The following is a 26,845-nucleotide window of genomic DNA, read 5'->3' on the forward strand; positions in this document are numbered from 1 at the left end:
ATATGTGAAAAAAGGGCATCTAATGTCCTCTTTAAGTGTATTGCCTTGTTAAATATAATGGTTCATGGTATATAATAAAAATAACGTTTAAAGTACATCTTACAGTTTTACGGAATCGTCATCTGTTTCTTGCTTCTCTTTTCAGGTTCAAACGGTGATGAAAAAAGTTGCTGTCCCAGTCCAGAACCAAACAGAACCGATCCTTGTCAACAGGAAAAAACTGGAACTGAAGTGGGGAATGAATGTTTTAGGTTAGAGTATATTCTGGCCTTTTTTTGTGCTTGAAATACAAAATACATCAAAGATGTCATTTTAAGTACCACCAAATACAAAAAGTGGCATTTCAATTTGTGACGCATTATCGGAATTCCAAATGTTATGATTTGTCAATAGATGAATTTCTGTTCATTTTCATTGCTTTTAATTGTCATGTTTGTCCCTGTGTTATAAGGTTTGATTGGGTTCTTCATCGCATTTGGTATCTGCATGGGGAAAATGGGAGAGAGGGGGAAGCTGATGTGCGAGTTCTTCAACATCCTTAATGAAATCATCATGAAGATGGTGTCCATGATCATGTGGTCAGTATTCTGCTCTATCATGAGTGTGTACAATATATATATATATATATATATATATATATATATATATATATTGCAATGGAAACTTAATTTACTTTAGCTATGTTATAAGTGTCATCCACTTACGTTAACGCAAACTGATGATATTCACAACGTTAAGCTACTTGGCACAAGCTGATTGGTTAATGTTGCAACGAGTTTGCTGCTTTAGATTTTAATGACTAGTTAGCATTCACTAGACTAGAGCATGTTCCTCTGAAACCCTCCACCTCCCCAGCTCCACCTGTTTAGATCTGCTATGGGTTATTATATATGCTATTTGTGCAGCAGCAGTATGTCCTAAATACTAATGTATCAATGTATGTATTGGCGATATCAAGTTCCTGTACTTGCTTTGCAGCAGCAATAATCTACAACAACAGCAATTACCAACAGCAGCAGCAGATCTATTCCGCCAAGACCAAATCCATGAACAATGAATTGAACCTAGAGTTGTCATGATAGAAAAAACACTAATTAATCTCTGCATGTTTTGAGTCCTGAAGCATGGGATAAAACAGGCTACAGAAGTGTAGAAATGTAGGAATTATTGTGTTCTTAATCTGTCAAACATGTTCAGAGGAGTTCAGCAGAGTAAACGAATTGGACAGAGAGAAAAGTGTAACACGTTAGGAAGAGGGAGAGAGGGGGATTTGTCAGGGAGAGAACAGCACAGGAATCTGAGAGAGTGCAAACTCATATTTGTGTTCCCATGGGTAAATGTGGGAGTTTTATTCTGGTTGTAATATATCCTCCGACACATAAACCGCAGACAGATACCCACACGCTGGCACAGACAGACATAGCAGAAAACAGATAGAGCACTGATCTTATGAATCATGTCTGCAAAATATGAAACACTTGATCCGTAAGCCATTTTACAGCACAAAAGGAGTGAGACAGTGGGAGGAAACATGTTCATTTCATATTCTAATATGTTTTAACATTTAAAGAACACACATGGAATAAGTAAATACCCCAAAATAAAAGCATTTGACAACAAAGACAGTCTCCGCTCAGCCCTGAGACCGTCCCATCTGTAACTAACTGTGTTCTGTGTTTTCCGCTCACAGTATGTAAACTCTTCAAATGGTACAATAAACATCATCTGTTGCTTACCATAACACACGGTGAAATATTTATACACCAGCATTTTAGATTAATTAAAATCAGACCACATAAGAAGTAACGTCTTCTCATATGGTGCTCAGGTTGCGAAACTGGCCAAATATGATGATCCTCTTGTAAGGGCCTTTTGTAAATATATAGGCAGCTATATGAGCAATATTACACTAGTAATTTGCAGCCTCGTGCCTACGGCCAAATCACAGCCGTGCAGATATACAGCCATATCTCACGTATACGAGTGTGATATTGCGTTTATACAACAGTTCAACTGCACGAGTGGGTAAATACAGAAGAAACAACAATGGAGTGTCTTTAAAAAGCCTCTTTTGTCTAAGTCTGACAGTTGAACAGCTGAGCCCAAGCCTCCGTTAACTAATTTGAAAACGTCACTTTAGAACTAATAATGAAGGAACGTCGCTTCATTGAAAGCTTATTGTATTACTGTATTAAAAGCCCACTGTGTTATGTCGAGTGTTACGGGAGAGAGATGGACTGAGCGAGTGTGATTACCTGCATCTGATACAGCATTCATTCTTCAGATCAATCTCTAATTGTCACAATAAAACATTAGATTGAATTAATTGAATTTGAAAGTGATTTCCGATAACAGCAATGCTCAGTGCATTTGTTCGCTGCGTTAAGCTGTTGTTTAAACTAAAAACAACTAAAAACGTTTAGAACAGCGTTTATTTTTCAATGTTTTAAAAAATTTTCAAACAGTCTCTTGTCGCCATCTAATGGCGGAACTATGTAACTGAAATCACCATCACGAACATACTCAAATGTTCTCAATACTAAACACTATTATTACCACTATTATTTATATAAAATGTTATTTATTGAATAATAATATTTAGTAAACAACAACAGCCAATAATAAAAGTTGCTATAGGCAACTCAGTCAAACATACAAAGGCAGTACACTGATATACAGCATTGAATTTACATAAACATGATGAGATATTTGAAGCCTAAACAAGTACATTCTCGCCTGAAAACCTCTTAAACTACGTTCTGTGACACAAAAACAGTAATATTTTAAAAAATTAAAGTGGATTTGGGCGTCTGCCATGACACTCGCTGTGAATAGTACCGCAAGAGGAGTGATACAATTACAAATGGTGAAACTGCTGTTGGCGTTCTGATATCACTCTAATATCGCACTCTTATCAGCCAATCAGATTCTAGAACCAGAAAGAACTGTTGTGTAAATATAAATAAATACATTTATAATGTGGGAAGAAAAAAGTAAGTGTGAATAGAATTTATTTTATTTGCTACAAATACAAACTTACTGATTTATTGATTGTCATTAAAATGTGTTATTTTATACAGTTAAAGGGATAGTTCACTCAAAAATGAAAATTCTGTCATTAATTACTCGCCCTCATGTCGTTCCAAACCCGACTCTGGTGAACATGCGTCGAAGACTTACACGGAGGAGAAGAAATGGTTGAATAAAGTCTTTTTTTGGTTGTTTTCTCTAAGCACAAAAAGTATTTTAGGAAGTATTTTTTCGATGTCCTTACTACCTTTCTGGGTCTTGAATGTGTCAGTTGCGTTCAGATTTCAGGTTTGGAACGACATGAGGATTTAACTAACCACTAAATAACTTGACTAATCTGTCCTCAGGTACTCTCCAGTTGGCATTGCCTCCCTCATCTGTGGAAAAATTGCTGCTATTGGTGACTTGGAAGTGGTGGCGAGGCAGCTAGGCATGTACATGGTCACGGTCATAGTTGGTCTCATCATTCATGGCGGACTCATCCTGCCAGTCATATACTTTGCCGTGACTCGGAAAAACCCCTTCACGTTTTACTCTGGTATCTTCCAGGCTTGGATCACTGCTCTGGGAACAGCCAGCAGGTACAGACAGAAGACTAATCATCATGTATTTCATATGCTGATTGAGGAGTTCTGGCAGCACAGATTGAAGAGTTAAAGGTCACATTTGGTTAAAAAAAACTGTGTTAAGAAGCAAGATCTATCTCTGTTTTACATATAGCACAGCCACAACACATTCTCATGTTGAAAAATGATATTTTATGCTGGTATGTGATCTCAGATGTTTTAATATAAACTCCAACGTAACCAAAAAACATCAGATGGATGATTTATATTTTAGACACCACGTAAATCATCCAAACGACCTAATCTGGCCAAACACGCTCTCTGATGTTCTCCAGAATAGAAGTCTAGAAAGATTAATCAGTCTAAATGGATGGGAAATTATGAAAACATAGTTGTTTATGAATAAATCTGGGTTTACATCTGTTGCGCCAAACCATTTTCTGAATGTCAAACCAACTGTCAGTTTGGCACAGAATATGCATGCAATCCTATCAAGTTTGTTTTTTAAATAATTATTGGTTTTGTGGGTTATTTGGATTCGTGGTTCGTCGGAGCAATTTTTTAAACGGCAAATTAACATTTGTTAGACAATTATAATCAGATTCACTTTCTCTTTTTCAGTGCTGGGACATTGCCAGTGACATTTCGTTGTCTGGAGGAGAATCTGAACATTGACAAGCGCGTGACTCGCTTCGTGCTGCCCATCGGAGCCACCATAAACATGGATGGCACTGCGCTCTATGAGGCCGTAGCAGCCATTTTCATCGCCCAGATGAATGACATTTCCCTAGATGGAGGACAGATTGTCACTGTTAGGTAAGGAGATGTACAACTGACACCAGACAAACTGTGGCTTCTGCAGTGGCTGCATTACAACAATAAAATCCTTTTATCTGTGGACGGAATTATTTCTAATGGGCTTTTTAGTCCTTAATTTGTAGTCATTTTATATTTATTTTATAGTTTATATTTTAGTTTATTTACTTGATTCCTTGTAATCCTTTTTGAATTGTTTTTTTTAATGGGTTGAGTTGGTTCAACCTAATGAAATCCTATTATTAGGTTGTACCGTCACATTTTAATGACTGCAAATTTGTATTTTTTTATATTTTAGACTTGATTCCTTATAAACTATTTTTAATTTTTTTTTAATTGGTTAAGTTCTTATAAAAATCATTAAAATTAATTTTTTAATGAGGTTTAATGGGTTTTAATGGGTTATGTTCTTATGTATAACATCACATTATCAGGTTGTACCTTCACATAATAATGACTGCAATTTATTTTATTTTATTTTATTTTATTTTATTCAGGTAAGACTTAATTCCTTGTAATCCATTTTTATTTATTTTTATTGGTTGACTTCTGACTGAATGGTTGTAGTATATTTTATTTTACTTTATTTTATGTAATCCATTTTTATTTATTTTTCTTGGTTGACTTCTTATATATAAAATCACATTATTAGGTTGTACCTTCAAATATTAATGATGGAAATTTTTATTTTATTTTATTGTATTTTATTTTACTTTATTCAGGTAAGACTTGATTCCTTATAATCCATTTTTATTTAATTTTATTTTTATCGGATGAGTCTTATATATAAAATCGCATTATTAGGTTGTATTTTTCCATATTAATGACTAAAAAGTTGTATTTTATTTAATTTTTTTTTTTTCATTTTTTTTTATTTATTTTTTTTATTAAGGTAAGACTTGATTCCTTTTAATCCATTTTTTAATTGTATTTTATTTTTTTAATCGGTTGAGTTCTTGTATATAAAATTGCATTATTAGGTTTTACCTTCACATATTAATGACTGCAAATTTGTATTTTCCTTTCTTTTTTGTTTAGGTAAGAATTGATTCCGTATAATTCCATTATAATGGATCCATTATATATCCATTTTAACATGACATTTGCTGTGTCTTTTAAACATTTCATTTTTAAACCTTCTAGTTCTCACATGCAGTCCTGATTTATGAGTCACATGTTTGGTTTTACGATCCTTTGTGTTGTGCCATAGCAATCTGGCTATTATTACAGTTATTATAATTTTTATTACTATGGCGCTATAACTGTAATACAGTTACAAAACAAAACTTTAACCTGCAGCTACATCACAGATGTTCCTCCTTTAAGTGAGCTAGCATCGTCTTCCAATTCTTTTTCATTCTTTTATGTTCCTTCTTTCCTCCATTGAACTTTTTCTTTTTTCACCCCCTCGATAGATCGTATCTGTCAGTGCCGCCCCATACAGTCTCAGTCATGGTGGATTATTCCCCTCTCCTTCTTTCTCTACAGTATGACAGCGACTTTAGCCAGCGTGGGAGCGGCCAGTATTCCCAGTGCGGGTCTGGTCACCATGTTGCTAATCCTGACCGCCGTGGGCCTTCCAACTCAAGACATCAGCCTGCTCGTTGCTGTTGACTGGCTCCTGTGAGTTCAAACAACTCTGTTTGGGTTATGTACGGGCCATTGCTTACAGCCCCTGGTTTAGTCCTGACTAATTATCAACTGTCCTCATGAACATAAACAGCTATCCTGAGCTGTTCTGTGTCAGCTTTTAGAGCTGTCTTTTGTGTGTCTTCAGCGACAGAATGCGCACCTCCATTAATGTGGTGGGCGACTCTTTCGGGGCGGGCATTGTGGACCACCTATCACGGGCAGAGCTGGCCGTGATCGACGGGGAAATCCCTCTATCAGACGAGGAGTTTGTCCCCCCTCCACCTCTCCTCACTGAAATAGACCTTATAGATCCTCTCAAACCGCCCGAACTGCCCCCTCGCTCTCCGCGTCCCCCCAAGCTCAACCATCACGCCCCGTCTCTGACCCCTTCGCAGTCTCAATCGCACTCTATCCCGCACTCGCCCCGTTCCGTCCGCTCTCCATCACCTCACTCCATCCGTTCGCCCTCCCCTCGCTCCGTGTGCTCTCACTCCCCGAGGCCTTTCCGAACACATTCCCCTCGTCTTTTACGCAGGACGGAGCCTGGATACTGCGCTCTGCCCACTCATGACAACCAGGTGAGGCTTCATTCAGAAAATATTCATATTATGCTTAGATTTGAGTTTTTTAAGATTTTATGAGGTCCTCAAATAAATGTGACCCTGGAGCACAAAACCAATCTTAAATAGCACGGGTGTATTTGTAGAAATAGCCAGGAATACTCTGTATGGGTCAGAATTATAGATTTTTATTTTATGCCAAAATCATTAGGATAGTAAGTAAAGATCATGTTCCATGAAGATATTTTGTAAATTTTCTACCATAAATATATCAAAACTTATTTTTTGATTAGTAATAATCATTGCTCAAAACTTTTCTCAATATTTAGATTTTTTTTGCACCTTCAGATTCCAGATTTTCAAATAGTTGTATCTCGGCCAAATATTGTCCCACCTAACAAACCATACCTCAATGGAAAGCTTATTTATTCATCTTTTATGTGATGTATAAATCTCAATTTCAAAAAAATTGACCCTTAAGACTGGTTTTGTGGTCCAGGGTCACAAATTACTACACACTTGTTTGAACTGTTATTGGTCTTAGGGAGATTGGTCACTAAAATGTAAATGTATGCCATTATTTACTCACCTTCATGTTGTTCCAAACCTGTTTGACTTTCTTTCTTGTGTGACACACAAAAGTCGCTTATTTTCTTTTCCGTATACAACAGAAGTGAACTTGTGTGCTGTATTTCCAAGTCTTAAAACAAGACAAATACAGATGTTTTGTCAAAAAAAACAGACAGAGATCAAAGTCATTATTCACTGTTAAGCCTCTATGATGTGTTTAGTAGAGCTCATGAGGGAAGTTGCACTGTCCGATCTGTGAACAAATCTGTCTTTTGAGTCCGATCTTGTCAGAGATGTGTTATATCCAGTTCAAAAACCAATCTGGGGTGCGTTTTCTGAAAGCATCTATGGTCCTTGTTACAAATAGAGTTCAATTAAACTTATGACCATAGTTACACTCTTAAAAATAAATGTTGCAAAACTTTGTTTTGACAGTGATGCCCTAGAACAGGAGTTCTCAACTCTGGCCCTCGAGGTCCATTTTCCTGCAGAGTTTATCTCCAACCCTAATCAAACACACCTGAACAGGCTAATCAAGCTCTTAATCATTACTAGAAAGTTACAGGCAGGTGAGTTTGATCAAGGTTGGAGGTAAACTCTTCAGGAAAGTGGACCTCGAGGGCCAGAGTTGAGAACCTCTGCCCTAGAAGAACCATTTTTGGCTCCCAAAGAACCTTTCAGTGAACATCTCTTAAAAGACCATTTTGAAAAACATTTTTAAAAATCTAAAGAACCGTGTTTTTTTTTTTGACTATAAAGAAACTTTTCTGCATTTGAAAGGTTCCATGGATGTTCAAGGCAGGGGTGGTACCGGGAGAATTCCCAGTGGCCTGGCAGGCAATTTGGCCAGCTGCCCTACAATTTATTATTTTTTTTATATATTGTTGTTGTTGTTGACTGTTGACTGCCGAATATACTAAGATTATTATTTTCAAATTCGCCACTTAGTCACAAATCTAACAAATCATGTGTCGGTTAATCTTGACTGGCAACGCGATGAGCCCTGCGAGCGCTCCGCACGTCCGCCAAAAGTGCGCAACACTCGAGAACGGAGTGGAAGCGCCAAGCCAAGGTGAAACAGAGAGGCAACTTTTTTTTTGACATTTAGGCAAGATAAAACAATAACACATGGTCCTAATGTAATACTTAAATGTACGCCTATACTATGTGCAAAATAAATTACAAGGAGGTGGTTGTTTTGCAACAAGGTGGAGATGTGTTCTTGAAAAAGTGACAGGTACAAGAAAATTAGTGAAAAAAGTAAACACACACATAAGAGAGAGAGATGTCAGGGGAAAAAGAAGAGATTAAAAAGGAAATTTGAATGTGATGATGATGATGGCCATACAAACAATATTGTTGTCTGTGGATTCACAATTAGGTGGGGATGCATAGGATGGCCTGGATGAGTGTGAGATTTCCCGGCCTGAAATTTTGTCCCAGTCCGCCCCTGGTTCAAGGTTCTTTATGGAACCATTGATGCCAATAAAGAACCTTTATTTTTAAGAGTGTAGCTAACGATGCTTTTGAGAAACACACCCCTGAATGATTTGTTCATAAATTGGGCTGAAATACTTTTTGCATCCTTTTTGAAACCTTTGAAAACTTCCGTCCTCTTTCACTAAACAATACACAAAAAGTACACAAAAATATCCTGTTAAATTTATGATTACAAAAAAAGGCAGCTGTGCCTTAGTCAAGGAAGCTTGCTGCCGTAATATGGCCGAAGCAGGCGGAGTATTATCAGAAATGAGTTCCCAGCTAGTTTAGCATTTGCACATGTGCTGCGTGGTATTACTGCTCCTGCTTCAGCCATATTACGGCAGCAAACTTCATTGACTATTACGCCAGAATGGGAGAGTAGTTCCTAATCTTATCAGCCTAGAAAATTGAAGCTTTGCATTTCCACACGATATAACTGCAGAAGAGTCAAGTTTTAAATAGGACACATATCGAAACTCGTTGGTCATTTTTGAACGTGATGCTATTGGTCTAATAGGATTCAATGATCTATGCTAAGCTATGCTAAAAGTGATATCGCCAGAACAGGAGAACGGCTGAATGGATTTCAAAACGGTAAAACTCAACTTATTAACTCGGGGGGGAGTTGGAGAATGAGCCTATTTCCAAAAAAAGTGGAGTGTTCCTTTAATAAATGCTAATTTGTTAATATTAATATTCAGGCCTGGGTTTTGACACAAACTCACAATTCGATTAGATTCAGATTCACAAGCTTGCATTTTGATTCGATTTCAATTTCAATTTGAGTTGATAGTTTATTTTGGATCATATAGTAGTCAACATTTGAAGTGGATAATTTTTTTTTAAGTTGTCCTAAGACAAAAACGGGTATTGTTTTGGTTTTAGGACAACTTTGATTAAAGGTTTTGGTCCACTTCAAATGTGGACTACTGTATATCCGTTACAGTGCATGTCAAATTTTCTCAAGGAAAAAAAATCTTTCAACTAATGCTTTAAAATATACCTGTTGGTATTAGTCAGTTGATACTACATTACTATAATAGTGAAGGTTATAATTAACTAATTTGATCAATGGGAAGCTTATTTATAAATCTTAATTTAAAAAAATTCACCCTATGACTAGTTATGTGGTCCAGGGTCACATATTTACTACGTCATCTTTTCTCTAAAAATTACATTGTAATGACTTGAGGGTGAGTAAACTATTCATGTAAGTCTGATCAAGTAATTCCGATGTTCTTACACTAAGTTGTTTTGTTGTGGATATGTTGTTAAAAAGTCCCTGATGCTCATCACCTCATATCCCGCAGATGACCACTCTTCCCAGAGGTTTCCGAGAGAGAGGCAGAGACCGGGAAAGAGACAGAGAAAGAGAAAGAGAGAGACTTCGGGAACGAGAACGAGAACGGGATAAAGGGAGCGAGACTGAGGAGGACGAGGAAAAAGAAAGAATGATGGACGAGGCGAGCGACGGAGAAGAAAGCGACGACACGGCGTACGACAGACGCCACACCATCCCACCTTGTGACCTGCCCTGAACGAAACAGACGAAGCTGTACCACATTTTCACAATACTACTTCCGTATTTCAGAACCCACCTTTCTGGATGAAATCTGGCATTTTGTTGTTGTTTGGCAAAGACTTTGAGTAGCTAGATGTGTTGTGTGTTGTGAGAAACTTGACATAAGTGAATGGAGGGTTCACCAGCAAGTATGTTTCTTAGTATCAGCTTTATAATCTAGCAGTTGCAGCTGTTTGTAACTTATAGCTTATTTGCTTTCACAGGATTTCGGCAATAAACCGGATGAGTGGCTTTGAGCGTTTATTGCACATGCTCTGCCAGTCTCGATTTTATTTATTCTTTCACTTCCCTGTCATATAATTTATCTAGGCTACTGGGATACTGGTTATAACACTGGATGTTACTGCAGTGCACTGTAAAGCCCAAACTTACTCAATGGTTCAGGGAAAAGATAGCTTTGACTCATCGGAGCTGCCTTAGTTTACTTGATGTCCTCTGTTCAGTTGCCAGTGCAACATAAACAAAATGACAACAGGCAGTTCAAATGAGTCGAAGCAGTTGGTTCCTATAAACAGTCCAACGTTGTTCCAAATCTCCCGGTTTATGATTTGTTGGGTTTTTCTTTTGACGGTGGCCAGGACGTCACAAGCAGCTGTGAGTAACACGAGGAAGTTGCTCCCCGTGCCCCTCATGTTCCTTCCCTTTCCGCATGTCTTAAAAATGTGAATCATACACTGGAAACATCAATTGCATGTAGAGATTTACCAATACACTGTTTAGATTAGTGGATGTGACGCCAGTTACACAAACCTGACATAACACTTTACTTTCAAAACAATTGTCCTCAAACACGTCGTTCATACTGCCAGTGTAGTTCTTACTCACATCCAGCCTATTATTAAAAAAATCACTTAATTTTTCATACTTTGGTAACACTTTATATTAAGGTTTGTTGATTAACATTAGTCAACTACATTAGTTATCATGAACTCTTAGTTAATGTTAATTTCAGGATTTGCTAATGCATTATTAAAATCACGAGCTTCTTAACATTAGTTAATGCACTGTGAACTAACATGAACAAACAATGGACTGTATTTTATTGACTAACATTAACAAAGATAATAAACAGTAGTGTAATAAATAGTGTAATAAAAAGTATTGTTCATTGTCCGTTTATGTTAGTTAATACATTACCTGATGTTAACAGATGACACCTTATTGTAAGCTGTTATCCATATTTTAGAACATATTGCCAAAGATTTGCAATACTTTATTTTAAATAAAAATTAGGTCATTGTTAAACTGTAATTTTAAATAAACGATACGTTATAATAGTATTAAATTAAATTAAAAAGTAAAGTATAATTTTATTAAATTATAATAGTTAACTATAATTAACTATATTTAAATATACTTAATGCTTTATTCAGAAACAATGCATCAGATTGATCAAAAGTGACTTTAAAGTCATTTATCATGTTACAAAAGATTTCTGTGACAAAATAAGTGATGTTCTTTTGAACTTTCTATTTATCGAAGAATCCTGAAATTATATTGTACATACTGCGTCGCCATAAAAATATTAAGCAGCGCAACCGTTATGAACATTAATAATAATGATACATGTTTCTTAAGCAGCAAATCAGCATATAAGAATGATTTCTAAAGGATCATGTGACACTGAAGCCTGGAGTAATGGCGCTGAAAATTTAGATGTAATAATATTTCCTAATATTACTATTTTTACTGTATTTTACTGTACAGCCTTGGTGAGCATTAGAGATTTAGAAAACATTCAAAATGTTACCAACCCTAAACTTTCTAATGGTAGTGTTAATATAATAAAACAGAAAATTTCAAGCTACCTGATCTCATGACGAAAACGTACCTGTGGGAACTTTTCGCAAGATGCTAAATATGTACCAATAAGTACATATCACTGCAGTTTGCAGCAGAAGTGAACACTAGATGCGTTAAAACAGCGAGCACTTGTAATGGTTTTTATACACAGGTATCATTATTGCTCCATCTGTTTCACTTTCCAGACGCAACAAGCTTGTTTGGTAGCTCAGTCGGCACAGAATTGGACTCAAGATGAAAAAAACGCCATGCTTACGATTGTGTTTTATGTCACATTCACTTTTGTTCGTACTATCAGGTTGGTTTAGGTGTAGTGCAGATGGCACATTATTTTTAAACATTACAGAGCATTGGGATTATAGCGCCTCTCAATGGCATTTCATGTCAGAACTGTTGTGACACTACAAAACCAACGTCACATAAAACGTACCATGTAATTTCATCTGTTCTGGGAAAAAACAACAACACCTTTTTAGCGGCATTCAGTGGACATTTCACATCGAATATGTCACAAAACATACATGGCCGTATGTATTTCGCATCTTGCGGAAAAATTCCCACAGGTATGTTTTCGTTACAGGATCAGGTTGGTTTCAGAACATATTCTACAATGTCTCAAACTGTGCTCAGATTTGCCAAAAGTGTGCAATCAAACATCTCTGATTTTAGTATGAACTCTCAAATTCCTCATCAAATCTCTCCGAAATCATAAGCAATAAACAATACAGCTCTGTAATCTTACTGTACCTCAACAATCATCTCATTCGTTTGCATCAGTATTTCTGAGACAGTTGATATTTGTGACCCTGGACACAAAACTAGTCATAAGGGTACATTTTTTGAAACTGAGATTTATACATCATCTGAAAGCTGAATAAATAGTCTTTCCATTGCTGTATGGTTTGTTAGGATCGGAAAATATTTGGAAAATCTGGAATCTGAGTGTACAAAAAATCTAAATATTGAGAAAATTGCCTTTAAAGTTGTCCAAATCAAGTTCTTAGCAATGCATATTACTAATCAAAAATTAGGTTTTGATATATTTACAGTAGAGAATTTACAAAACATCTTCATGGAACATGAAAAACGAATAATTATGACCCATACAATGTATTTTTGGCTATTGCCACCAATATACCCATGCTACTGAAGACTGGTTTTGTGGCCCAGGGTCACATTCAGCTAAAAAAAACCTCCACTGAGTCTCTTAAGACTCCAACAACCCCATAAAGAGCAATATTTTCTTCCCCTCTACAATTCAATTATTACTTTGATGTTAATATTGTTGTCATACCTGCTATTTTTATCTAGTGTTGCGCTCTAGCTTGTCATTTATGATGTATTTTGTCTAACTCATGTATTTATGATAGACTTTCCCACAAAATGTGTCTCCTTTTGACGCCTTTTGCTCCCACCTCGCGGTGTCCCCTTGTCCCTCTGAATTCACATGACCGCAACAGCTGCTGTCTGTGGTGTGCGTAATAAAACCTTAACAATTTATTTAACTTATTCGAGTGGTTTGTCCTTTAATGCCTCTTGTGTAAGAGTCGATGTCAACACGAGGCATGTTTAAATCGCGTCTCGCTCTCGCATTAAGACCGGTGGGCGAACGAAATCCCTTCACGCACACAGAGTCAAAATTTCCTCGCACAATGATGAGACAAAGACATCAAAACACTTAATCCGCTCAAAAGGAGAGCGAGGAAGGATGGGAGAGAGCAGCAGATGGCCAGAAAGACGTCAATCCTCCTCATTCTTCCCGGGACAACAGTGAGGCAGAAGACAGATGATTACAAGGGACACTGACGTTATTGTGGGGACCCTGGACGTCACACAGACGGAATGGGAAAGCTTAAAGGAGCTGTGTTAAGATGAAAGGGCAAAATGGCAAAGAAAGTGATTCTTTACGCACTCAGATTGTATGATAAGAGACATCGAGTCCAGCTGTCTCCACCTCAGTCTTTAATCATTTACAGGGATCCAACAATTATTGACAGACTATATTAGCATGTTTATGCTAAGTTTTGTTAAGATCGACCACGCACACTTAACTTTTTCATTAAAAACTTCAAACTAACTTCTACAAAATCCTAACTTGATGCCACACTGCCCTCTCTAGCTGACAGGACGGTAGTGTAATGTCTATCCTATCGGTCCTATCGTCTCCTATGAGAGACTGCACAGATGAGCGTGAAACCCCCTTTGAGTGTTTTTATGACCTCTTATCTCTTCTGTTTAAACCGCCACCTCCACTCCCATTTCCTCTCAATACTGGGAAATAACTGAAACACTTTAATTTAAATAAACAAATTAATCTGCGATATGCAAACTTACATACTGTATGTTGTCCTCTCAGCACAGAAGTCGGAGGTCCCCTGTCCTCTGAGATCAGTGGCATAGCTGGCATAGTCATGTGTGATTTACCATCAGTTTATCCTCATTCATTTCCTGAAAACAAGTTTGTTATCATTTTTCCTTTTCGTCCTCGAGTGACTCATGGATTCTCTGTCGCACTCTCATGCACACCGTATAAATACGAGTTTACAGGGACATGTCTTCTGTGTAGACCACCTTAGCATCTGGAAGTCTTGGGGACGCCGATACTCAGGGTTTTTTTTTTTTGGAGTTTTTTGGAGCCTCTTAGTTTTACTTAGCATTTCAGTTTGAAGTCTGTTCAAAGGTTTAGTTTCATTTTCAAGGATATTTGATACTTTTGGATTCAATTCGTTTGTATTGAAGCTCACCTGGTTGGCTCGGTCAATCATGCTTTTTACCTGTTTCTTCATTTTTTTCGCTCTCTTTCCTCCACTTCGTTGGTGTATGTATGTTCCTGTACAGAATGTGCTTCTGCCGTTCAGCACGCAAGTCAGGGAATGTCTACTCTACACAGGTAATCTTAACCTTTAACCTGCTGCCACAGTTGTATTTAAAATGCTTGACATTGTAGTTCTCTAGTGGCAATTGAGTTTCTGCTTCAGTTTGAGCTCCAATGTTTAGATGTTGGACCTGCTTAATGTGGGTAACTGTGACATGTGCTACTTTCCTCCGTCAACATGGCAATCTGGAATCAGTCAATGCTTTTTAGTCGGCATGGTGATGTTACAATAAAACCTGATGCATTCATTGTGCACTAGTTTGAGGTAATGGCAATAAGTGTGTTCATGTCTCTCTGTTTTGTTTTAATCCATTTTAGATAACAGAAAGCATGGGTTGTTTCTTGAAATGAAGTCTGATGGCTCCGTCAGAGGGTCTCCGGTGCAGAAGCGCAACTGTAAGCATCTGGTGCAAACATAAGCTAACGAGCACAGTTTATTGTAGGAGTACTACTGTAATCATTAAGTAACCATTATTATAGCCGTACTTCACAGAATGTCCTTCAAGGACAAACAGCTTATCATAAAAGATAATAATTCATAATATCTGTGATAGTGAGGGTTATGCAAATAACAACAAATTGTTGTCATTTTGGCTTGATGTTATGAAAATGTTTTATAGTGGCGGTGGATGTTAATATTAGAGGTCCAAAGGTGATGTGCGTGAGTGAATGATCGCGGTGCTGACGGAAGTGTGGTGTTTATTTGCTGTGCTGCAGGTGTGCTGAACCTGCGTTCAGTGAAAGCAGGGGAGACGGTCATCCAGAGTTCGGCTACATCTCTCTTTCTCTGTGTGGATGATGAGGACAACTTGAAAGGACAGGTCTGAATATACTAACGTCTTAAAAAACACCATTATAGTGTAGTGGAGAGAGAACAGTGCATACAAAAAAATGGAAACTGTTTAAAAGCAAATATACAAGCATAGGTAACACTTTACAATAAGGAGTCATTTGTTAACATTACTTAGTGTATTAACTAACACAAATAACCAATGAACAAAACATTTATTACAATTTTAATCTTTGTTAATGTTAGTTAATAAAAATACAGTCGTTCATTGTTTGTTCCTGTTAGTTCACAGTGCATTAACTAATGTTAACAAACAACTTGTGATTTTAATAATGCATTAGTATGTGCTGAAATTAAAATAACTAAGATTAATAAATGCTGTAGAAGTTCATTGTTATTTCCTGTTAACTAATGAAACTTATGTAAAGTGTTACACATTTTATAATATACAAATAACTAGGTAATTACAGCTGAGATCAAAAGTTTACATACACCTTACAGAATCTGCAAAATGTGAATTATTTTACCAAAATAAAAGAGAAACATACAAAATGCATGGTATTATTTATTTAATCCGGACCTGAATAAGATATTTCACATAAAAGACATTTACATATAGTTCACAAGAGAAAATAATACTTCATAAAAATGACCCTGTTCAAAAGTTTACATACACTTGATTCTTAATACTGTGTTGTTACATGAATGGTCCACAGCTGTGTTTTTTAGTGATAGTTGTTCATGAGTCCCCTGTTTGTCCGTAATAGTTGGAGTTACTCAGAAAAATCCTTCAGGTCCCACAAATTCTTTAGTTTTTCTGCATTTTTGCGTTTTTGAACCCTTGGCAACAATGACTATATGATTTTGAGATCCATCTTTTCACATTGAGGGACTCATGTGCAACTATTACGGAAGGTTCAAATGCTCACTGATGCTCCTGAAGGAAACACAATGCATTAAGAGCATTAACGTAAATGTCTTCTGTATCTTCTGAGGTAATAATAAAAAAAAAAAAGGTATTTAGGCAAACTAAGAAAAATGTGCACATCTTCATTCTGTTCAAAAGTTTTCACCCTTGGCTCTCAAGCTCATCAAGGCTGTATTTATTTGATAAAAACTATAGAGAAAAAACTGTGCAGTATTATTTCAGTTTAAAATAACTGTGAATATATTTTAAAATATAATTTATTCCTGTGATACAAAGCTGAATTTGCAGCATCCTTATTCCAGCCTTCGGGGTCACATGATCCTTCAGAAATCATTCTAATATGCTGATTTATTATCAATGTTAAAACAGTTGTGCTGCTTAATATGTTGCTGGAGCCTGTGATTTTTCCCCCGCAGGATTCTTTTACAAATAAAAATAGAAAAGAACAGCGTTTATTTAAAATAGAAATATTTTGTCACTACCATCTAAAATTTTGAGGTCAGTAAATTTTTATTCTTTCATTTTTTGAAGGAAATTAATACTTTTATTCACCAAGGATGTGTTATATTGGTAAAAAGTGATAGCAAAGAACTGTATTGTTGGAAAAGATTTATATTTTGAATGAATGCTGTTCTTTTTAACCTTTTATTCATCAAGAATCCTGAAGAAAAAATCACAGGTTTCAAAAAAATATTAAGCAGCACAACTGTTTCCAACATTGATAATAATAGTAATTAATCAGCATATTAGAATGATTTTTGAAGAATCATGTGACACTGAAAACTGAAGTAATAGCTGATAAAAAAATTCAGCTTTGCATCACAGGAATAAATTATATTTTAAAAGATATTAATATAGAACACCATTGTTTTAAACTGCAATAATATTTATATTATTTTAATTATATATACATTTTTTTTTCTGTATTTTGATCAAGTAAATGCAGCCTTGATAAGCATATAGGAATTCTTTAAAAAACATAAAAAATCTTCCTGATCCCAAACTTTTGAGTGACAGTGTATATATATATATAATTATAATTACATAAATATAATTACTCTGACCATTAAATAATTATCTTCTATATAATTTTTAATGTGTGTCATAATTGTTTTTACAATTGTTTATTTTTATTAAAGTAACCCTACTTCACAAACTACAAAAATAATAAAATAAAACAAAAATGTAATAAAATAAAATAAAATAAAATTAAATTAAATTAAATTACATTAAAAAAAAAAAAAAGCAACATGTTATTGCCAGCGACTTCAGTCACACACTTTGCAGTGTATTGATCTGCACCAAGATCTGGACATAGGAAAAAGAATTGTCCTCAACTGGTTTCCACACTACATCCTATAACCTTCACTGGGAACTATTTATTAGGTGCTGGATGACTAGAAAAGTCATTAGTACTTTACCACAGGGATAGGAAATTAGCATTTTAATTGTTTGCGCGCTGTGCATTTCCATGGCCACGGTGCAAATAGATTTTGTGCTTGTAGATCTCAACCTGCTTCTATTCCAATCAACGTCTCCCCCCTTCAGGAGTGATTACATGAGTGTCGCACAATATCGGAGGGCTCTGGCTTCACCTTCAGGCCCCGGGAGGATGAGGAGAGGCTTGCGACAAGCCTTCATAGATGCTCTGCCCTCAAAAGCGACACAGAGAGGAATTGAATTGAATGAGAACACCTTCGCCAGATGAAAACAGTATAATGCCCATCCTGGAGGCTTGCTTGCAGAGAGCTATTAAGATAAAACGCTCCATGTCTAATTCAGTTGAGGAGGTATAATTAATGACTCCTGTGCAGAGAGGAGGGGTTTCGTGCACACTAGGCGCTAACCAAAAAGCTAGCTTGAAAGCGGCTGACACTCAGCAACGCGTCTGCCGATGCCCACTCAAAATTCCACACTGGTAGAGCTGCGGCTTGCTTGGATCTTGGATACGTCACTCTATATATTTCTACAAGCATCATTTATTACCAGGGCCAAAAGACGCTTAAGTGAATTATGATGTGGCTACTGAGTACTGATGTGGGAGTTGTACCCTGAGGGTTGATTAATTGTTCATATCGGGGCTGCTGAACAGTGCACCACCTTTCAAAAATGAAACCCTGGTCATTGACACGGTCCTGGTAAAGCGATGGACAAAGATGCCCAGTAGAATATACCGCTCACACTTTCTTAAAGGAACAGTATACCTAAAAATCTAAATACACTCTCATGTCAATCCATTCTTTTCTTTACCCGAAAACAAAAGAGGACATTTTTGAAATGTGTTAAATAATCCAAGGGCCAGTTTTACTAAAATAATAACGTTAAATAGTGTTAGAGCAAAATTCTATTAAAGCGCTGATGGGAGTAGAAAATTCTGCATGTGATTTACTAAAAATGCACATTAAGGAACACAGAACCCTACATTTCATAGTGTATCGTGTTTCCTTTTGGAGCATCATTGAGTGTTTGAACCTTCTGTAATAGTTGCATATGAGTCCCTCCGTTGTCCTCAGTGTAAAAGAGGGATCTCAAATTTATACAGTCATTTTTACAACTACTCAAATTCGTATCCTTCTGTGTTAAGAATAAAGATGTAGATTTAATTCTATTTTATATAATACTATCCACCTTTTTCTTCAACGCAAAAGTAAGCCTATAGGTGAGACTTCCAGTTTATTATCCGCTATAGAAAAATAACAACGTGCAGTAAACAGTAAAACTGTTTACATTACAAACTAGTATGTTCATAATTAAGATAATACAATATGGTAAGACACACCAATTTGCAATATAAAGCAGCAAAACAAGCTGTTTTGTACAGCCAAAAATAGCTGGACGCAGATAAGAAAAATGGGAAAAAGAAAAGAAAATGTGGATCGATTTTATTTATATGTATATTTAATGTTTTATTGTATTTCGTAATTATTTAATAAAAGTGCAATTGATTTTCTTTAGTGAATACTAAATAAGCTGTTATAAACATTTAAGGTACTTAGACTTTTTCAGACATTTCTAGCCTTGGACACATTTGGTACTGAGTTTGTTTTCTTTTTCAGTCACATTACTCTGAAGCAGACTGCATCTTTCAGGAATTGCTGCTGGCGGACGGATATTCTTTCTTCCTTTCTCCACACACCAAGCTTCCTGTGTCGCTCCTCTCAAAGCAGTCTGGGCAGAAACACGGTGCCCCACTTTCACGGTTCCTCCCCGTTATGAATACTCAGTTGGCAGTGGCAGGGAAAGGAGAGGACAGCCAGATACAGGAGGTGAAACAGTATATTACGGACATAAACCTGGACTCCGACGACCCGCTAGGAATAGGACATCAGTCACATATACAGACTGTCTTCAGTCCCAGTCTGCATACTAAGAAATGAGGGACTGGGAACATCATTTATGGAGACATGCTTTACATTATCACTGGACTGCAAGATTTTGTTACTGTAAACTGTATTTATTTGAACTTATTTATTTATTTGCTATGGTCTAAAATTATTTAAATTAATTTTAAGTAACTAAGATATTATGTTAAACATCATGCAATTATTAACTTAAATATTACAATTTAAGTTTGTTCTTTTTGTGGTTCACTGAGTCACTTTAGTATGATTGTTGTGATTAAAAATTTTAATAAATAGTACACAAACATGGCTCAGCGTTACACAATTCATAGAGCACACACACATTATATATTACTGTACATATTTTCCTAAAGCTTTCAAAGCATTCAAAGCATCTCAGCAATGTCAGAACAACAGTAACGCAAAACTGTTCCAGATGGATGATGCTTAAGACTTTATCCATTTGTCGGACACACAAATCTCTGGCACATTCATGGCTGCACCCCGGGTGACAAAATGCATGACATTTAAATGACACCGCATGGTGCTTTCTTACCGAATAAGTCCGATATGTTCATCTTCCGAGAAAGATCTTTAAAGCAGTAAAGGTGCAAACGCTTTTATTGCGCAACACAGCTCAGCTTATCCTCAGCTATTTTTCCAAAAGCATTGAGACGCCACTCTCTGAATAGATACAAATAGTTTCTCCAATAAATACATTCAATGATTTATGGTTCAGTGTAAAGGTTGTGATGTAAAAATAAAAGTTTGGTAACTGGAACGTTAGGACAGCGGTTTATAGATGAAAAGCGGTTTTATAAATAAAAAATAAATGTTTTTTTTGTCACTTTTTCATACCTTTCCTTCGCAATCATTTTCTGTTTCTTGCATTTATTCCTTCCCATCATCCCTCAGTAAGGCACAGTGAGGCAGTGTCCTTTAAACATGGTACAGGACCACCTCCATCTCTCATTTCTGCTCTTTGATCTCTAGTCTTTCAGACTTGGGTGACCAGCGGGTAAACGCTGCCTGCATTTTGCACTCCAGTCTGTCCCGCACAAAGCCCAGCCAGGAGAGTCCCATTAAGAGGGGCGCAGATCCCCCTATAGGCCGTGCCTCCTTCCAGAGGAACGCGGTCTCCCTGTTCCCCAGGCCCTTCCTCACCATCTTCTCCTTCTTCCCCACCTTCTTCCTCCTCCCAAAGGGAGGTGCTAACATGTGTGTATTCCTGGTTGTCCAGACACTCCGTTTCGCGATGGTAGAAGTAGCTGAAGTTGGAAACGATGACGGGAACGGGAAGCGAGATGGTGAGCACGCCGGCGATGGCGCACATGGAGCCCACCAGCTTCCCGCCCACCGTCACCGGGTACATGTCTCCGTACCCCACTGTCGTCATTGAAACCACAGCCCACCAGAAAGCTTCTGGGATGCTTGTGAACGCCGTTTCCGGGCTGTCCACCTCGGCAAAGTACGCGGCCGAAGAGAACAGGATGACTCCGATGAAGAGGAAGAAGATAAGCAATGCCAGCTCTCTCAAGCTGGCCTTCAGCGTCTGGCCCAGGATCTGAAGGCCTTTGGAGTGACGAGACAGCTTGAAGATACGGAAAACTCTGACCAGACGGATGACCCTTATGATTGCCAGGGACATGGAAGGTGTTGCTCCTTTAGACTTGGCCAGCTCTGTGCCGAGCGTGACGAAGTAGGGAATAATGGCGAAGAAGTCTATGATGTTCATCACATCCTTGAAGAAGGACATCTTACTGGGAGAGCAGGTGAAACGCATTATTAGCTCAAACGAGAACCAGCAGATGCACATGGTCTCCACCAGGAAGAATGGATCTTGGAAGGGAGAGGACATAGGCATTTGTGAGGTATTGTTTCCGGATAGGAAAGCCTGGTATGCCATTTGCTGCGGGAGAGACAGAGAAAAGATAAAAGGCAAGCATATGAAATTAGATGCAGAAGTTGTAAACTCTCTGCTGAAAAAAAAAACAATAGACACCGTCAGTAAAATTTGTATTGGTTTTAGAGGTTACAATGGGACTTGTATAGGTTTTAATGGAAACTTTAATAAACGCTGTTGGTTTTCTCCTGCATAAGTCGCCTTCAATTGGTGGCTTGTTAAAACCACTAAATCCTAATGAAATATGTGCCAAAACACAGAAAACCACTTTTAATGGTTTTAAAAGTTGATGGTTTGTAATGTTTGTAATAGTATTTTTCAAAAGCCATTTTATTGGGTTATTTTCAAAGGGGTCATCGGATGCCCATTTTCCACAAGTTCATATGATTCTTTAGGGTCTTAATGAAAAGCCTTTAATGTACTTTGGTAAAAAATTCTCAATAGTATTGTAAACCCTTACCTTGTCAAAATCAGCTCTGCAAAATATCAACTTATCAACAATTTTATTGCATGGACCTTTAAATGCAAATGAGCTCTGCTCGCCCCGCCCCTCTCCAGTGGGATTATGAGCCGTAATGTTTACACATTTAGCCGCGTTTAGCGGCGAAACTTGCCAAAAAGCACATTATTAAGAAAGGCTGTTTGCAAAGATGCATAAAAAAAATGTTATACTCGCTTCTGCTGTGGGTGAAGCTGCATCAGGAACAATTTGCACAAACATAGACGCATATGTAGATCAGGATTGGCACTTTCCTTTTAAAACCGAACGTAACATTAATCCTCTGCGTCTTCTGCGGTTTAGATGTTGGGAGTAAATGACGACTGCTATGTTCATTATTACATCCAACAACAGAACACCTCAATCGTTCATTTGGATACATTCTTGTCTTCCCCTGCACCTGAGTCGACACAATGGTGATCGGAGTTGGACTGCTTCAGGTTGGTGAGGGCGGGTCTAAGGTAAGGCCCTCATGTCAGTCAACTATCATAGGAGCAGCCTCTGTCAAGAAGCTGAGAATGACCTGATTTTAAAAAGGGGATATTACTTAAAAAGATTTAAAAAATACCACTGGGTGGATTTTATCATTGTAGGGAGGTTGTGTACACAAACTGCCAACACACATTGATGTTCAAACAACATCTAAAAGTGAGTTTTGCATCCAGTGACCCCTTAAATATTTTTACCCAGGTGCTGAGTAGTTTTTCTGCACTCTAAAAAATGCTGGGTTATTTTCTTTTAACCCAAATGCTGGGTTCAGCTTGTTGGGTCAATTTATCAGATTATTTTACCCAGGTGCTGGGTAGTTTTTATGTAACTAAACTGCTGGGTTATTTTTTCTAACCAATCGCTGAGCTCAGCCTGTCTCAGACGAAACAACCCATTTGCAGAGTAACAGTCAGAGCATGGGCTTTTTGCATACTATAGGTGAGGGCGGTTCTCAGCGGTGACGTGCACTTATACAGTCTTTACTGTGCTGTAATTTGTATTATATAGCTGTGTCAGCAGAGTTCGTTTCGCATGATGGAAACGCCTTTTGCCTTGCAGAACAAACTGATTTTAGTTAATTTAATTTGATGTTAAAATATGTTCTCTAATCTCAGTAATGTTTGTTTATGGGCAGGTTATGCAGTCAGTCACAGAATCTTTCAGCTACAAGTAAAACGCAAGGCCGCGGTCTGAGATTCATAGTTCCCTCTGCGAACAGCAGCCCATCACTGCCTCAGATTTCGGCGACACACCAGCTTGAAAATTAGAACTATTTTGGTGAAAACTGATTACAGAGAATGGTTGAATACACTAAAATTAAAATGCTATGTTCATGCAAATCGTTCCTGATGCAGCTTCACCCACAGCAGAAGTGAGTACAAAGGTTTTTTATGCATCTTTGCGAATGGCCTTTCTTAATAATGTGCTTGTTGGCAAGTTTCACAACTAAATTCGGCTAAAGTAAACATTACGTGTCATAATCCCAGAGAGGGGCGGGGCGAGCAGCTCGGTGGCATTTAAAGGGGCCATGTCTTAAGAGTTGAGTTTTTGCAGAGCTGATTTTGACAAGGTAAAAGGCTGTTTTTTACACTACTATTGAGAATTTTTAACCAAAGTATATTACAGACTTTCATAAAGACCCTAAAGAATCATGAACTTGTGGAAAATGGGCATCCGATGACCCCTTTAAATGAGTTTAATGGTATGTAATATTGTAAACTATATTCACCTAAATAATTTCAGTTTGTCTTATATTTTTGTCTATGGGTGTTCTTGATTAATAATAAATTTTCATTTTTTGATTATTGCTGTTGCTGCTATAATTCTGTGTGTTGAATTTCCAGCCCATTTTAAGCCAGCAATATATATATATATATATATATATTTTTTTTTTAACAATAGTTGACTCAAATAACACAGCCCAACATGTTGGGTAAACATTTAACCCAACCAGCTTGGTCAAAATAAACCATCATGTTTTAGAGTGTATGTTGAGATTCTTATTTTGTGTGTTTTTGTGACATTTTCTGTGTGGTTACAACCTAATAATCTTCAATTTAAAAGTATATTTACTATGCATCTCTCTCTCTCTCTCTCTCTCTCTCTGTGTGTGTGTGTGTGTGTGTGTGTGTGTGTGTGTGTGTGTGTGTGTGTGTGTGTGTGTGTGTGTGTGTGTCACTTAACCATATGGTGGAAGTGAGCTAATCTGTATTGATTTATAAATTGTAAATTTGAAAAGAATGAAGTATTATTTAAATTTGAAACTATTTTTTAAACTACATCATTATCAATATCCACCTTATTCTTTTTTCAATGTGGAAGGAAGTTTACGGGCGAGACTTGGTTCATGAGCCGCTATAGAGACATAACGAGAAGAATAACAACATACAGTACACGGTAAGTTTGCACTACAAACCAGTGTGTTCATAATAAAGATAATACACTGAAAAAAATATGGTAAGATACACCAATTTGCAATATCAAGCAGCACAAAAAGCAGTTTTGTACAGCTAAAAATAGCGGGATGCTGCTTAGACCAGAAGCCACACCCATAAAATTTACAAATGGCCGCGCCCTCACTTGCGGAAAAATAAGGTAAATAGTTAACGTCTTTTGAACAGATATAGTCATGTAGCTCTCTAACAGTAGCGTGATAAAGTTATATCAAATTTGACCTTATCAAACTATAAATCGTAATGTAATAGTCAAAACAACGTCTTTTTATTTAGTGTAGATTTTAATGTTTCGGTGTCGCGTCGCGAATAACATTCATACTAGACGAGCGAGCCGAAGCACAAGCAAACAATTCTTCCCCAAGACGCATGCAGTTTTATTTTTTGACCACTAGAGGGCCATAGTGTTACATACTGTAGCTTTAAGTTAATAAAACTGTTAAATAGAAAGCTAATTTCTAAAAACTACTGTTTGACTTTGAAGCCAAACATGTTTTGCCTAACAAAGTACCAGACTGAAACAATTTGTTCGCCCATTTGACACCCACTTCTGGAGTGAAGCTAAATGTCCCATTCTGCTTTTAGGGTCACAGCACATGAACCTTCACTCAAAGGTCAGTCATTTTTACTCTTTATCACTCTGACTCCATAAAAAACGACTTTGTCTAATGTGTACACAAGGACAAACCACATCAGTATATATGTACGTAACAGGTAACCTGAGTAGGGGTGTTTTTAAAATGTGCTCATAAACACATATAACCTTACTTAAATTTCCAGTTGTATAACACAAAGCTAAATGTGTGTTTGCATGGATTTATGAATAGCAAGATAGGAGATTAGAAGAAATGTGAGATGTGAGTTTGCGTGCACGTGTGGTGTGTGTGATCTTGTTTCTGGCTAGCTGGCTGTTAAGTGTTCCCTATCGTAGTGCCTATTTAGATTTTGCTAAAGTCATCATAAGATGTTGTGAAAGTGTGTTTCCATTCCTATTTCAGCATTCGAGGGGGTCTGTTTATTAATACAAGCTCCTGTATCTGTGTTAATATGCTCTGAAGGGTTGTCCTTACTCTAAAAATAACGCCTTAGATCTCTAAGAAGAAACTTGAGAATGTATAATCTCTCTCTCTCTCTCTCTCTCTCTCTCTCTCTCTCTCTCTCTCTCTCTCTCTCTCTCTCTCTCTCTCTCTCTCTCTCAGCCGCTTTAGTTTACTTGTCGTTGACTGTCTGATCCATGCAGAATTACTGAGCTGCTTTGGCAGCGTGTTGAGGGTTGCGGTCTTGTGCTGAAGCAGTTGGGTCGCTGCTGGGAAACTAATTTGATACTCTTTAGTAACTTTCCCTCCATGCTCCTGACCCACCCGGCGTCTCTCTATATTCCCTTACTCGATCAAGCACTTCCATGCTGTCACCTGTTATTTCTCATCTCTTTCCCTTTTTTCTATGTGTTTTCTACCGGTTGCATCTCTCTATGGACACGTCACTTTACTGTTTTACAACCCCCCCAGAGTCTCTGCTCCCAATCTGAGTATCAGATTTAACGACACGTCTAAAATAATCTTAGCAATAACCCTACACTCTCTTCTGCCCCCGAACTTTTCATCTATGCTTTCTTTTTCTTTTTATGCAACTTCTCACACTTTAAACATACCCTGTTATTATGTGTTAATTTGAAATCTGTACACATTTTTGTCACAATTTGTATGCAAATGTGTAAATACAGTGAAGAAAAAGTTTATATACACCTTGCAGAATGTGCAAAATGTTATTTTACCAAAATAAGAGGGATCATCAAAAAATACATACATACATACAGTACATACGCTTGATTCTTAATACTGTGTTGTTACCTGAATGATCCATCTTTTCACACTGAGGACAACTGAGGGACTCATATGCAACTATTATAGAAGGTTCAAACGCTCACTAATGCTTTAGAAGAAAAAACGATGCATTAAGAGCTGGGGGTGAAAACTTTTGGAATTTGAAGATCAGAGTAAATTTTATTTATTATGTCAGTACTAAAT

At 37.1% G+C, this 26,845-nt stretch overlaps 3 protein-coding genes across 4 annotated transcripts in view; 2 read left to right on the forward strand and 1 right to left on the reverse strand.

Moving 5' to 3' along the window:
* The window catches only part of slc1a9 (solute carrier family 1 member 9), a 30,732-nt gene extending 17,182 nt beyond the window's left edge, over positions 1–13,550 (forward strand). For both annotated transcript variants that reach the window (XM_073840835.1, XM_073840843.1), the window contains exons 5-11: positions 146–251; positions 452–578; positions 3,378–3,611; positions 4,218–4,412; positions 5,901–6,035; positions 6,190–6,622; positions 9,967–13,550. In XM_073840835.1, the coding sequence (XP_073696936.1) occupies positions 146–251; positions 452–578; positions 3,378–3,611; positions 4,218–4,412; positions 5,901–6,035; positions 6,190–6,622; positions 9,967–10,194 (1,458 nt within the window). In that variant the 3' untranslated portion in view covers positions 10,195–13,550. The remainder of the gene's footprint in view (positions 1–145; positions 252–451; positions 579–3,377; positions 3,612–4,217; positions 4,413–5,900; positions 6,036–6,189; positions 6,623–9,966) is intronic.
* A 1,185-nt stretch (positions 13,551–14,735) lies between these two features.
* On the forward strand, positions 14,736–20,119 carry fgf21 (fibroblast growth factor 21). Its single transcript, XM_073840865.1, has 4 exons — positions 14,736–14,931; positions 15,235–15,312; positions 15,634–15,737; positions 19,691–20,119. Exons 1-4 carry the CDS (start codon positions 14,805–14,807, stop codon positions 20,009–20,011), a joined length of 630 nt encoding a protein of 209 aa, XP_073696966.1. The 5' UTR covers positions 14,736–14,804; the 3' UTR covers positions 20,012–20,119.
* Positions 20,120–20,243: 124 nt separating this feature from the next.
* kcna7 (potassium voltage-gated channel, shaker-related subfamily, member 7) overlaps positions 20,244–26,845 on the reverse strand; it is an 11,987-nt gene continuing 5,385 nt past the window's right edge. The window contains exon 3 of the mRNA XM_073840855.1: positions 20,244–21,884. Coding sequence (XP_073696956.1) covers positions 20,973–21,884 — 912 coding nt within the window. The 3' untranslated portion in view covers positions 20,244–20,972. The remainder of the gene's footprint in view (positions 21,885–26,845) is intronic.

Source organism: Garra rufa, chromosome 1, assembly GCF_049309525.1.
Source record: "Garra rufa chromosome 1, GarRuf1.0, whole genome shotgun sequence".
Lineage (NCBI taxonomy): Eukaryota > Metazoa > Chordata > Actinopteri > Cypriniformes > Cyprinidae > Garra > Garra rufa.

Excerpts from the sequence above, each read along its gene's own strand:
- fgf21 (XM_073840865.1), top strand. The coding sequence starts at position 14,805 with ATGCTTTTTACCTGTTTCTTCATTTTTTTCGCTCTCTTTCCTCCACTT. Across the intron at positions 14,932-15,234 it reads GGAATGTCTACTCTACACAG|ATAACAGAAAGCATGGGTTG; the intron begins GTAATCTTAACC and ends AATCCATTTTAG. Across the intron at positions 15,313-15,633 it reads TCCGGTGCAGAAGCGCAACT|GTGTGCTGAACCTGCGTTCA; the intron begins GTAAGCATCTGG and ends GCTGTGCTGCAG.